Below are 12,357 nucleotides of genomic sequence, written 5' to 3'. Positions count from 1 at the left end.
TTGAATTTAAAAGAAAAAAGAGACTAAATTGATATATTTTTTAATTTAAGAGATTAAATTTTTATTTTATAAATTTAAAATATTAAATTACTCGACTCTCACAATTTTAAAGACTAAAATATATATTTACTCACGAAATTAAATTAAATTGAACACGTAATTTCTTATTGTTACACTAAACCACACAAATTAATGTACTATATAATAGTAATAACTAATAACCTAGATATTGAGTTTATACCAAGTAATACTCAATTAAAATTCTCTCTCAAGTTTTCTTGTTCTCTACTCCTTAATAATCAAACAAGAAACATACATACACACACAAAAACTGTATGGTCTAAAAGGTCACAAGAAAATTGATAAAAAATTCCCAACCATGTTGTTCTTATGTTTGAAGGAAATGTCAAAAAAAGCCTTAATAACATCAATTTGTGTTCTTGTTTTTTCCTCTGTTGTTGTAGTCTCTACTCCTCCAGAGGATCCAATCAAATGTTCTTCACAGAACACAACTTGCACAATAACAAATTCCTATGGAATGTTCCCTGACAGAACAACATGTCAAGCATCTCAAGTTTTGTATCCAACAACAGAACAAGAGTTAGTTTCAATTGTTTCATCAGCAACTAGAAAAAATTCCAAAATCAAAGTTGCTACACATTATTCACACAGCATTCCTAAATTGGTTTGTCCTGAGGGACAAAAAGGGTTATTAATAAGCACAAAATATTTGAACAAGATTGTGAAGATTGATGTGGAAGAAAAATTGATAACAGTTGAAAGTGGTGTGACATTGAAAGAACTCATCAAAGAAGCTTCTAAAGTTGGTTTGGTTTTGCCATATACACCATATTGGTTTGGTTTGACAATTGGTGGATTATTGGGAACTGGTGCTCATGGAAGTACATTGTGGGGGAAAGGAAGTGCTGTTCATGATTATGTTGTTGAGATTAAGATTGTTAGGCCTTCAAATTTTGTTGATGGATATGCTAAAGTTGAGATTCTTGATGAACAAAATGAAGATCTTAATGCAGCTAAAGTTTCACTTGGTGTGCTTGGTGTTATTTCACAGGTATGTTTTCTAATCTTTAGTTTGAATAAACATTTATCTAGGTCCTTCAATTCGTCATAGGTCCTTCAATTCGTCATAAGGTGTTATTATTTTCTTTGAATGGATCAAAATTATAAAAATATTTTTAATTGTATTTATTGTTAATTAATTTGGTCATGTTACGCATTTTCTTTTAATTAGTTTAATTTTCAAATGTATTTTAAAAATTAATTTAATCTATTAAATTTCTAATAGAAGACAATTGTTTATATTTTTTATGTTTTGATACATTCAGATAATATAGTGATATTGTGTTACAGAGTGATGGTTTAATCATTTAGTTTCTAATATACCACATTTGAATATGCTTTTGTTCGTATACATATTTGTTTTGTTTCTCTTTTTTATATGCCTCCCTCTGAATCCTCACATGCTTAGTGAACTGTAATTAGCTTCAACCAAAAATGTCCTTGATTCTAAATCAGTAACCCAAATTTTTTACTCAAGATTAATGTGTTGATAATTGAATAACTTAACAATTTAGTTCTTGAAAATTAATCATATTTTAAATTGGAGGGTTGAGTACTTCAACTTATTTGAACTGAAAATTAAAGGTGAAAAGATCAGAATTTTAATCTTGATGATGAAGAAAAATACTAACATAATTAATATACCAACGTTTATGTTTAATCATCATTTATATTTAATCATTTTAGGTCGATGAATTTTGAATTTAAAATATTGTTAGTATTAATATACCAACGTTTATGTTTAATCATCATTTATTTTTGATCATTTTAGGTCGATGAATTTTGAATCTAAAATATTGTATTGAAATGACAAAAATGATTGTTGATTTTCCAATCATATATAGAGATCAATTTTGAATTGAATTAATTTTAGATACCAAATTATCTTACTTATAAATTAAATAACTAATTAAATTAGTGAGTCACTATCAATATTCTTCTAAACGTTACACAAAAAGAAGGGTAGATTTTCCAAAAGATGTTCAATATTGAAAGATATATAGAAAGAGTCAAAAGAGGAAATTGCAAAAATATGCTATCTTTGGTTATAAGAATCAACGTGAAAATCCTTGTGAAATAGACATGTAACCATTACCGGCAACGAATAATAACCTGGTGTCAAGATAGATAACAAAAATTATTTAATTAGTCCACATGGTTGTTATAAAAATATTTTATATTAAATTATTAAAAATATTTGATTTATTCACAACTACTTTAAAAATCATCATTAAATTTTCTTAGAAAAAAAAAACTGCAGATATCATATTTATCATGGATTGAAAATAAAAATAAAATAAAAAATCAATAATGTTGCAACCACCAGAAGACGTACAATTGGTGTTTCAATTTTCCAATTTGGTAAATTGGTGATGAACAAGGCTTGTAAGTTATCTGAATCACTTTTTGTTTAATTATTAGTGGAATTTTGATTCTATAAAAAAAACCTGAATCACTTTTTGTGCCTCTTGTTCGTTTGCTCCAATAATAGGTAGAAAACAAATAATTTTTTTGAAATATACAAATTAAGTCTCACGAAAATTGGAAAAGTCTTTGTGATCATCCTATTTTATCAGCAAATTTCGAGAGTACAATCAAAAAGACAACAAACAATAATACGTAATAGCACATGGATGCATTAGAATTTAGTAACAATACAAACGTGACATGCAGTTATGTCCCTTTGTACTTAATATTAAATTCAATTTTTTTATTGAAAAAATTTAAATTCAAATTTTGACATTAGCTTTGTGCGAATTACATAAGATTAGAATTTAGTAACAATACAAACGTGACATATATGCAGTTCTGTCCCTTTGTACTTAATATTAAATTCAACTTTTTTATATTGACAACATATATAAGATATATAAGATATTATATATAAGATATATGTGAATAAATATTATTTATATTGACAACATATATCTGAATTAAATTTATAACATATTATATAAAAACACGGAAAACAGAAAAAGATGGAGTGAGAAGAAGAGTCTCTGTAATTTATTCTAATAAATTCTTTATAGGAAATTCTTTATATATATGACAAGAGTCCAATTTATATAAGATAAACCCATTAAGTTAAAAGGTTATAAATGGTCAAACATCATTAGCATCCCATTAATATAAATGGTTATGACTTTTACTTATGGAAGTCGTATGAGATTTCAATGCAAGAGAATGACCATCCACCAAATAATTCAAATATTCAAAAGAAGATATATACACGCTGATGTAAAGGTTTTTTATGATAGGCAATAATTATAATTTTTATATTATTAAAAATATTTAGTTTTAAACATAATTAAAGTTATACATAAAAATATTGGTGAATTATTGATAATGTAAAATATTTTTATTAATGGTATATATTAATTAATCTCTTTCAAGTTTGAATCTGAAACATGATATTCAGTCTAACAATAACGATATTTATCAATTGAGTTAAGTTTTACAGATAAATAAATTACTTTTTACTTAATAAAAATGTCTCTAAAAAATTTTGTACTTAATAAAAAGGCTTCGTATTCTAACCTTTTCAAATCTAAACATAATAAAATTTTAAAATTAATATGGTCTCAATAAATATGAAATTAATCGATGTAATTTTTAATTAAAAAATTTGTACAAATCGATTATATTAATTTAATAAATATTTTTTTATTCTCAAATGTCTAACAAATAGTTTTTTTATAATTCTTTTTAGGAATTTATTAAAATTTTAATATAGACTTTAAAAACTCTCATATTTAAATTTGTCTTAGGCTTCAGTAGTATTTAAATCCTCTAAAATGAATAAAATATAAAGTGAAAAAATCCACGAATGATATATATCATATTCATGATTAATTATGATGTACCTAAAATATTTACATTTAATTTATTTTTTGATAACTGATATTATTGAATTTACTCTACAAAGTTAACAAATGAGATCCATCTTGGTTGCACAAAATAAGATCCTATATTTTAATTTCTTCCTACCCCAAACAAATTTCATTATTTGTTATTCTTCAGTTCGGAGAATGGAAATTGTAACTGCCAATCTTAACTATAAGAGGTTAGATATTTTTCACAGGACAGAGAAAAATAAAGATTTTGTTTGGCTTGATGGAATGGTAAAATGGAATGAATTAAGTTCTATTATTTAGATTTTTTATAATAAAGGTGAACGTATCAATAATTAATAAGAAAAATTTAGCTATAATATTATTCGCTCACCATCTTACCTTAATTATAACAAAAAAAAAAGTCACTTATTAAATACAGTTATTAACTCACCCTTAATTATTATGGATCTCTCACAACACTAAAAAACTAGTGCAAGAATATTTGTGGAAACATGTCATTAAATATGGAGAAGTTATTGGAGACAATAAATTGTTGGTATATATTAAGTGTGAATAAAATAGTCTCACATTTCATGAAAAAATAAATATTAAATATTATATTAGTGAAGAGATTTATAAATCTAATGTCTTAGATTTTGTATTAAAATATAGTGTGTGACATGTGTGGGTTTTTTTGGGTGGAATGACAATTTTTTGATTTATATTTAAAGTTAAGAGAGTATAGTTTTTGGTAAAATAAATTAGTCATTGTCTTGAAATGATTGTTATTTGACAGTATTTTAAAATGTAGATTACTCTAAAACTAGAACCAATGTTCAAGCGATCCATAAGTTATTTGGCAAAAAATGATTCGGATTTGGGAGAGAAAGTGGTTATTTTTGGACATGAACATGAGTTTGGGGATATAACGTGGTACCCAAGTCAAAGGAAAGCTATTTATCGTGTTGATGATCGTGTCCCAATTAATTCATCTGGCAATGGTCTCTATGATTTCATCCCTTTTCGTCCAACTCCTTCAATTGCACTCTCTATCATAAGAACCACAGGTCACCTTTGCTTTCATTTTTTCTTTTATTTATCATTCTAATTTTTAAATCAAATTAATTATTATTATTATTGTTGGGTTTGCAGAGGATCTTCATGAATCCACTAGTGATGCTGATGGAAAGTGCAGAGTTGCAAAGTTAACAACGGATACTCTCATTACCTCTGCTTATGGGCTTACCAACAATGGTACTCTATCACTCAAAATAAGTTCAATTTTTTTACTTTTTTAATTTTTTTGTTTATATTTATATATATATAAGCTAAAGCATTTATTTTATATACTTGGTATATATGTACTTGCAGGTATAATCTTTACTGGGTACCCTGTAATTGGATTTCAAAATCGTCTTCAATCATCTGGGTCATGCTTAGATAGTCTTAAAGATGCAAAAATAACAGCATGTGCTTGGGACTCAAGTATAAAAGGAGAGTTTTTTCACCAAACCACATTTAGAATTAGTTTATCTAAAGTGAAAAACTTTATTGAAGATGTGCAAAAGTTAGTTGAATTAGAGCCAAAAGGGTTATGTGGCATAGAGCAATATAATGGAATTCTAATGCGCTATGTCACATCTTCAAGTGCTTACTTAGGGAACCAAGAGGATGCATTAGACTTTGATTTTACATATTATCGTAGTAAGGATCCAATGAGTCCTAGACTTTATGAAGATATTCTTGAAGAGATTGAACAAATTGGGATTTTTAAATATGGAGGGTTACCTCATTGGGGTAAGAATAGGAATTTGGCATTTGAAGGGGTTATTAAGAAGTACAAAAATGTAGACAAGTTTTTGAAGGTTAAAGATAGATATGATTCACAAGGGCTTTTCTCTAGTACATGGACGGATCAAATGCTTGGATTAAAAGAAGGTGTTACAATATTGAAAAATGGGTGTGCATTAGAAGGTTTGTGCATTTGTTCACAAGATAGTCATTGCAATCCAAGTAAAGGTTACTTTTGTAGACAAGGGAAAGTCTATAAGGAGGCAAGGGTTTGTACTCATGTGTGATTTCAAATATTGTCATATTAAGGTTTAGTATTGATCAATAACATTTTCTAAAATAACTTTATAAAAAAATGACAATACATATACCTAATAATATCTATTTCAAAAAAATATACCGAATAGTTTATATATGTAATTATTATTTATACATCATTAATTACTATGTTTTACCTTATTCAACATATTTTAATGGCTTTACTGAAAGAAAAAAACATATTTTAGTGGTATGGGATGTATTTGAAAAATTAGTCAGGAAAAAAGGTGTAATTGAATTTATTATTGTGGATAGGAATGTATATTATTGACAATTTGAAAACTTAAGTATTATTGAGTATTGGATATTATTGATTGCAACAGTTTGTTTTAGTATAGCTGGCAAAATGGATAGATTAAATGGATTTAGATGATAATTGATGGACCAAAATAATTCATTATTTAATCCACTAGAAGTTATGGAAAAAAAATCAATTTAATATATTCATTTAAAATAAAAATCATTCAATACATCCATTATCATAGTTTCAATGGATGAATATTCATCCAATCCATCTAATAGTTTTCTTTTAAGCATTTTAATAAATTAATTATAATATTTTTTATTATTTCTAAAAATTATATCATTTATTATTTTTTTAAACTATATTTTCTTTGGATAGAAAAATTCAATTTTTTTATATTTGTTTAAAAAAAATAAGTTTTTTTAAAATTTTAAAAAGTATAACCTCTTAAAAATTATATTTATTTAAAACAAAAAATAATAGTATTATTTGTTATATCTAAATACTGTTTTTTATTATTTTAAATTCTGTTTTTATATTATTTTAAAAATATGCTTTCTTATTATTTAGAAAATTATTTTATTTATTATATTTAAAAAACTTTTTTTACAATATAAAAAGCAGTTTGTTAACAGAAAAAAACTATAATTTAGATAAGGAAAAAAACTGTTTTTAATTTTTATACTATTTTTAAAATATAATATTAATTAAGGGGTGGTGGTGGTGGGAGACGGACGTCACCATGGACGAGCCCCTGACAGAGCTCTAGGGATCGGCCACATCAAACCACCCCAATATTATTAATTATTAAATTGATACTAAATAAATGCTAAATTTTAATTTTTAAAACAAAAACTGTTTTTAAAAATCCTAAAAAGATTCCAGTTTTGTACCCAATAAATTTTTTTACAATAAAATCCAGATTTTTAAAATTATAAATAAAATTATTTTCTGAAAATTACTTATTTTTTAACATAAATAAAACTGTTTCATTTAAATTAAATAAAAAATTACAATTTTCTAAGTATAAATTTTATTTTAAAACAAATTAGAGTAATATTTAAAGAAATTACACTCATCTTCCTCAAGGTTTTGTTAAATATCACATACCTCCCTTCTAGTTTCTCATAAACAATAACCTCCCATAAACCTATCACTGTTAAGCATCCGTTAAGTTCGGAGATCAAGAAGAAAGAAACAAAACATGAATCCCACTTCTCAATCATCTTCTTGTTGCATATTTTTGTGATACTTAAACTCCACTTTCATTTTCTTTTATTGGTGTGTCAAGCAAATTGTTGACTTATCACTTTTATTTTCCAATTTGTTGTGTTCTATTCTTTTTTGTTCTCAGATTGTAATAGTGGATCTCAATTAAAAAACATCAAGAGAACAATTGTAGCAGCAATATCTGCTAAAATTTGAGACAAAAAAATGTGATAGATTTTGTGTGAGACAAATCAATAACTGATATATTATTATTGTTACTGGCTTCAAGAATAATAGGCATCCTTTGCCATGTATATAATTATATACTTTTAAAGAATTAACTTATAACATATGCCACAATTTGCAATAGATTATAATAAGATACAAGTCTTTTTTATGCTGCACATCATATTAGCTCTAAGGCTAATGAAAGTCTTTTTACAGATTCCAAATCAAATTAAATATATGCCTCAAGTTTTGCAGTATCTGTTTTTCTCTATAAACATACATCAAACCAGACACTCCCAAGTAACACATGCTCCTTCTTAAAGTAACCAGAATAAGTGCATTGCTTTATCCCCTTGCACCTACATCATAAAAATTAATTACTCTGAAGATAAGTGAACAAATAAACCTATAAGACTAATATAATAAGTCTACCTATAGCTTCTACAATAGAGGAACATAATACCTTGATTTTTCATTGTTTTGGTTCAGTATGCCACACTATGTCTTGCAACCCAGATGAAAAGATTTTGTAGAACTGCATTTAAATCAATGAATATAAGTTTAGCACCAACCAATAACACATTAAATGAAACATATGTTTATCTAATTGAGGAATAAAACATGTTAACAAAAGGAGTTAATCACTTGTTAATTAACCAAAACATATAAACGTTTGATTAACTAAAGAAAATCAGGGAAAAGAAAAGAGCAATTCAAAAAATAAATAGATTTATTTTCTTTTTGACCAAAAACTAAATTGAGAATTAAAATGATTTTAACATGCCTTGTGAAACTCTAGTGTGTCGCCGCCTGTCTTTCGCAGCTCCACCATATGCAACGAGGGAGCCACTTCGAAAACCTGTAACCATAGACAAAGCAGACAAATGGGTAAAAACTATTGAAAATCTCTTACACATTTTCTCTTTACAATTTTAGTTGTCAAGTAACTCTAACATTTTCTTTTGATATTGCGGAAAATTGCTGTCAAATATAGCTAATGTGGCAGCACTTGTTACCACGATGAAATATAAGTACTTGTTTCCAAAAGAACTACTACTTCATAATAAAATCTAAACAAAAAGAGTAACTGAAAAGTCGATTTATCTGGTCTTAATTTAAGATCAAATACAACAAAATTTTAGTTACCATTTTTGCTTATATTTCATTCTAGATGGAGTACATACAGAAAATGCATGCAATCGTATAGATAGGAATGAATCAGTACCTCAGTAGCCACTGAAAGGTGACCCTTCCTTCCACTTTTATCACCTTGCAACTTCATCTGCAGAATTTAAATGTATATAAAATCAAGTACTATACAACATTAACAATTTAAAACTTTTGATCCTTTATAGAAATTAAGACTAATGCTTGTACTTATTAAGTAGAAACATATTATATTGTTAATATGTTGTTACCTTATAATCTCTCTTGTGAACATTAAATCCAAGAGGTTTGGCAGCCTCCTCAATTTTAGACATAATTTCATTTGCAGGACGCTGCGAAGTGAAATGCGTTTCGCGCTTTACAACTCCCTATGGTATTAACGAGTACAAATAAAATGGAGAAACAAGCATAATTAGTTACATTAAATGCATGCCACTTGAAAGGATTCAGATTGCAAGCAGTCAAAATTATATGCAGTCGTGCAGTGAGTGCATCTGTCGCTGTTCAATTAAAGATGTCCAAATTTTAAATACGAGCTTCAAATCTACACTTCCGATCTTAATCAAATGGTCACAGATGCACTGACTGCAGGCAATTTTGACGGCATGAAATCTATATCCCACTTCAAAATGTTGAAAAGCACATACTAATTTTCACACACACCTTTTGTTTCTCAAACAAATTGTCAAGATTGAAGCTTTGTGATCTAGAAATAAGCTCAAAAGCATTCATCGACACGGGTTTCTCTTTGGTCTCCTTCACAAGATTTTCCTACATAACAAAAAGAATAAATTACACACAGAAAAGGCCATGATCACGATTGCAATTCAATCGTGCCAACATCAAAATCCTTTGTCATATTTATAGTATTGTGATCCTATAACTGATGCAAGAAATTTAATAAGCCTAGCTACTATGAAAAATTATGTAGATAGTACCTTGGAATCATTGAATGCAGCAGCAACATCATCTACATTGACATCATTTCCCTCTGTAAAAGAAGCTGGCTTATATCCTTTTTTGAACCATTCATCTTCCAAGAGTTCAGGAATTTTTATCCTCTACACAAAAAACAACACATTATTAAGAATCAAAAACATATGCTAACAACAATATATTCAAAATCAATTTTTGTCACTACAAAATCAGACAGATACTAAGTGCATAAGTAGTACAAAGAATACATGTAAAAGTAAGAAAGCTTTGAGTTCAAAACTCACAGTTAAAGGGTTTGGATTAAGGATAGACTTGAGCAGTTTCTTCGCCTCCGGAGAAAACCAAGACGGGCAAGTGAAATCAGCCATACCAATCTGCAACATATGTTTTGTGATTTTCACCCCAAAAACCATAATGACATGAGCAACTTCTCTTTCACTTTTTATTCTTTTGGATTGATTATATTATGATGAAATCACTCACTTTCCTATAAAGTGCGATTGTATTTGGCTCGTCGAAGGGCAAGTAACCTGCCATAAGTACAAAGAGAATGACTCCACAAGACCAGATATCAGACGCAGAACCAACATAACCTCTATCATTAATCACCTGAGATACAAAACCACACACCGAATAACATTTACTTTTGTTTGAAGAAACAAAACTGGTCTTTCATTTGATTCACAAACATATATAGTAGTAATACCTCAGGAGCAACATAATTCGGCGTTCCACAAGCTGTACGGAGAAGTTCATCCTCCTGCAATGAATATTTAAAAAAATTAATCAAGTGTGAGTCTTAAGTCTATATTGTCATGTAACTCTCGCATTGTCTTTTCAGATCACGTCGAAATCATTAAAATCATGCAAATCATTAACTCGTCCTTTCGATACAAATATTGTATGGCAGATATAATCATACCTGTTGTGAGTATGTACTAAGTCCAAAATCTGAAACTTTAAGAACACCATTTGTGTCCAAAAGAAGATTCTCTGGCTGCAAAATACAATGAATGTAAGTATTTTCCTTAATTTAATTCAACAAAAGGGTGAAAATAGTTTATTTATGTTAAAATCTAATAGTAATAACCTATTAATTTTTTAAAAGCAAAAATTAGAGAACAAAAGCATCACATGACAACTTTGACATCCGAACTAGGTTGGCACTTCAAAATCATCATTTATCATATATAGCACCCTAATAAATAACTGTGATATAAAAGAAAAAAGAGGATTAAGGAAGTTGATAGACCTTCAAATCTCTGTGATAGACGCCTCTACTATGGCAGTAATCAACTGCTTTGATTAGTTGTTGGAAATAACTTCTTGCTTCATCCTCTTTAAGTCTTCCATTTGTAGCCTAGAAATTAAATTACCAAGAAACCAGAGAATTCTTGAGTTCAAGTCAATTTAGATGCATGATTCAAGAAAAACATCAAGACTAATGAGGGGTGTTAAAAATCTTTATATGCCAACATCAAGTATGAAGCATGACAAAGATACAAACATTGGACACAACACTAACACTAACACGTAGATATTGGTAATTATTTTAGAACATGAAAGTAATTAAATGTAATCATGTGAGTCAGATATTATCTGACACGAAATACTGAAGCGTGTTGAACATCATATACATTTTCAATCTAAAGTATCAGTGCTACGTATAAGGTTGCTATACTATGAAATTTATAATAATAAAATAAATGAAGAACCTACTATTTGGTCAAATAATTCTCCCCCATTAACCAACTCCAAGACAATGTAAATCTTCGTTTTGCTTGCCATCACCTGTGCTTAAACAGAGAACAATTAACAACAAGAAATTAATTAGACGAGTAGCTTATACAAAAATAAGACACATTATAAACTATTTTAATAAGTTTATTTGAAACATTCACAGTATAATAAACAGAAATAAACTCTCTCTAAAAAGGGAAGAAAAAAAAAACAGAACACTTTATCCTGTCCAAGTGAAAAAGAAGCAAACAGAACAGCACGGTACCTCAAATATTTTGATAACATTTGGATGATTGATCATCTTCATCGCTGAAATTTCTCTCTTCAGCTGCCAAATTCAAACACAAGAAAAAATTACAAAAATAAAATTAAACAACTTTCTACTAAAAAAAAAAAAAAGATTAACGGTGAATAAATCAACATTTTAGTCTTGAACATTTTCAAAACTCAATCAATTTTAAATTTACAAAATGGCAAATTAAATATTAAATTGAACAACCTCCGATTCACCAGATAAAAAATTGAACAATTTCCATCAATTTCGAATAAAAAAAAAAACATATATTTTCTTTAATTAATCTCTTACGACATCATAAATTTCAAAATCATGATGCTAAATTCAAATAAAACGAGTAAATTAGCCCAACTTGGATGAATAAAATGGTTATTGATTAAATTAATTAACAAATTGACACGAAAAGACGAACCTGATCCATCATATTGTGTCGAAGCACATGATTACGATCCAGAATTTTGATAGCAACAAATTCACCATTCTCAACATTTTTGGCCAATTTCACCTTCGCAAAG

The 12,357-nt window shown here is 27.7% G+C and overlaps 2 protein-coding genes across 2 annotated transcripts in view; one reads left to right on the top strand and one right to left on the bottom strand.

Annotated features, from left to right (window-relative positions):
* Positions 1 to 239: 239 nt before the first annotated feature.
* LOC101507144 (probable L-gulonolactone oxidase 6) lies at positions 240 to 6,343 on the top strand. The gene is made up of 4 exons (XM_004510565.4): positions 240 to 1,072; positions 4,726 to 4,981; positions 5,067 to 5,168; positions 5,286 to 6,343. The coding sequence occupies exons 1-4, from the start codon at positions 380 to 382 to the stop codon at positions 5,990 to 5,992; spliced, it is 1,758 nt and encodes a 585-aa protein (XP_004510622.1). The 5' UTR covers positions 240 to 379; the 3' UTR covers positions 5,993 to 6,343.
* A 1,485-nt stretch (positions 6,344 to 7,828) lies between these two features.
* The window catches only part of LOC101507462 (CBL-interacting serine/threonine-protein kinase 9), a 4,746-nt gene continuing 217 nt past the window's right edge, over positions 7,829 to 12,357 (bottom strand). Inside the window, 15 exon segments of the mRNA XM_004510566.4 lie at positions 7,829 to 8,063; positions 8,168 to 8,239; positions 8,489 to 8,563; positions 8,930 to 8,986; positions 9,123 to 9,239; positions 9,535 to 9,642; positions 9,810 to 9,932; positions 10,092 to 10,181; positions 10,291 to 10,416; positions 10,514 to 10,567; positions 10,730 to 10,804; positions 11,060 to 11,167; positions 11,527 to 11,598; positions 11,813 to 11,875; positions 12,255 to 12,357. The exon segment at positions 12,255 to 12,357 is cut by the window's right edge and continues 34 nt beyond it. Coding sequence (XP_004510623.2) covers positions 8,177 to 8,239; positions 8,489 to 8,563; positions 8,930 to 8,986; positions 9,123 to 9,239; positions 9,535 to 9,642; positions 9,810 to 9,932; positions 10,092 to 10,181; positions 10,291 to 10,416; positions 10,514 to 10,567; positions 10,730 to 10,804; positions 11,060 to 11,167; positions 11,527 to 11,598; positions 11,813 to 11,875; positions 12,255 to 12,357 — 1,234 coding nt within the window. The 3' untranslated portion in view covers positions 7,829 to 8,063; positions 8,168 to 8,176.

This window comes from Cicer arietinum, chromosome 7, assembly GCF_000331145.2.
Source record: "Cicer arietinum cultivar CDC Frontier isolate Library 1 chromosome 7, Cicar.CDCFrontier_v2.0, whole genome shotgun sequence".
In the NCBI taxonomy this organism is placed as follows: Eukaryota; Viridiplantae; Streptophyta; class Magnoliopsida; order Fabales; family Fabaceae; genus Cicer; species Cicer arietinum.
This window is presented reverse-complemented; position numbering and strand designations above follow the sequence as displayed.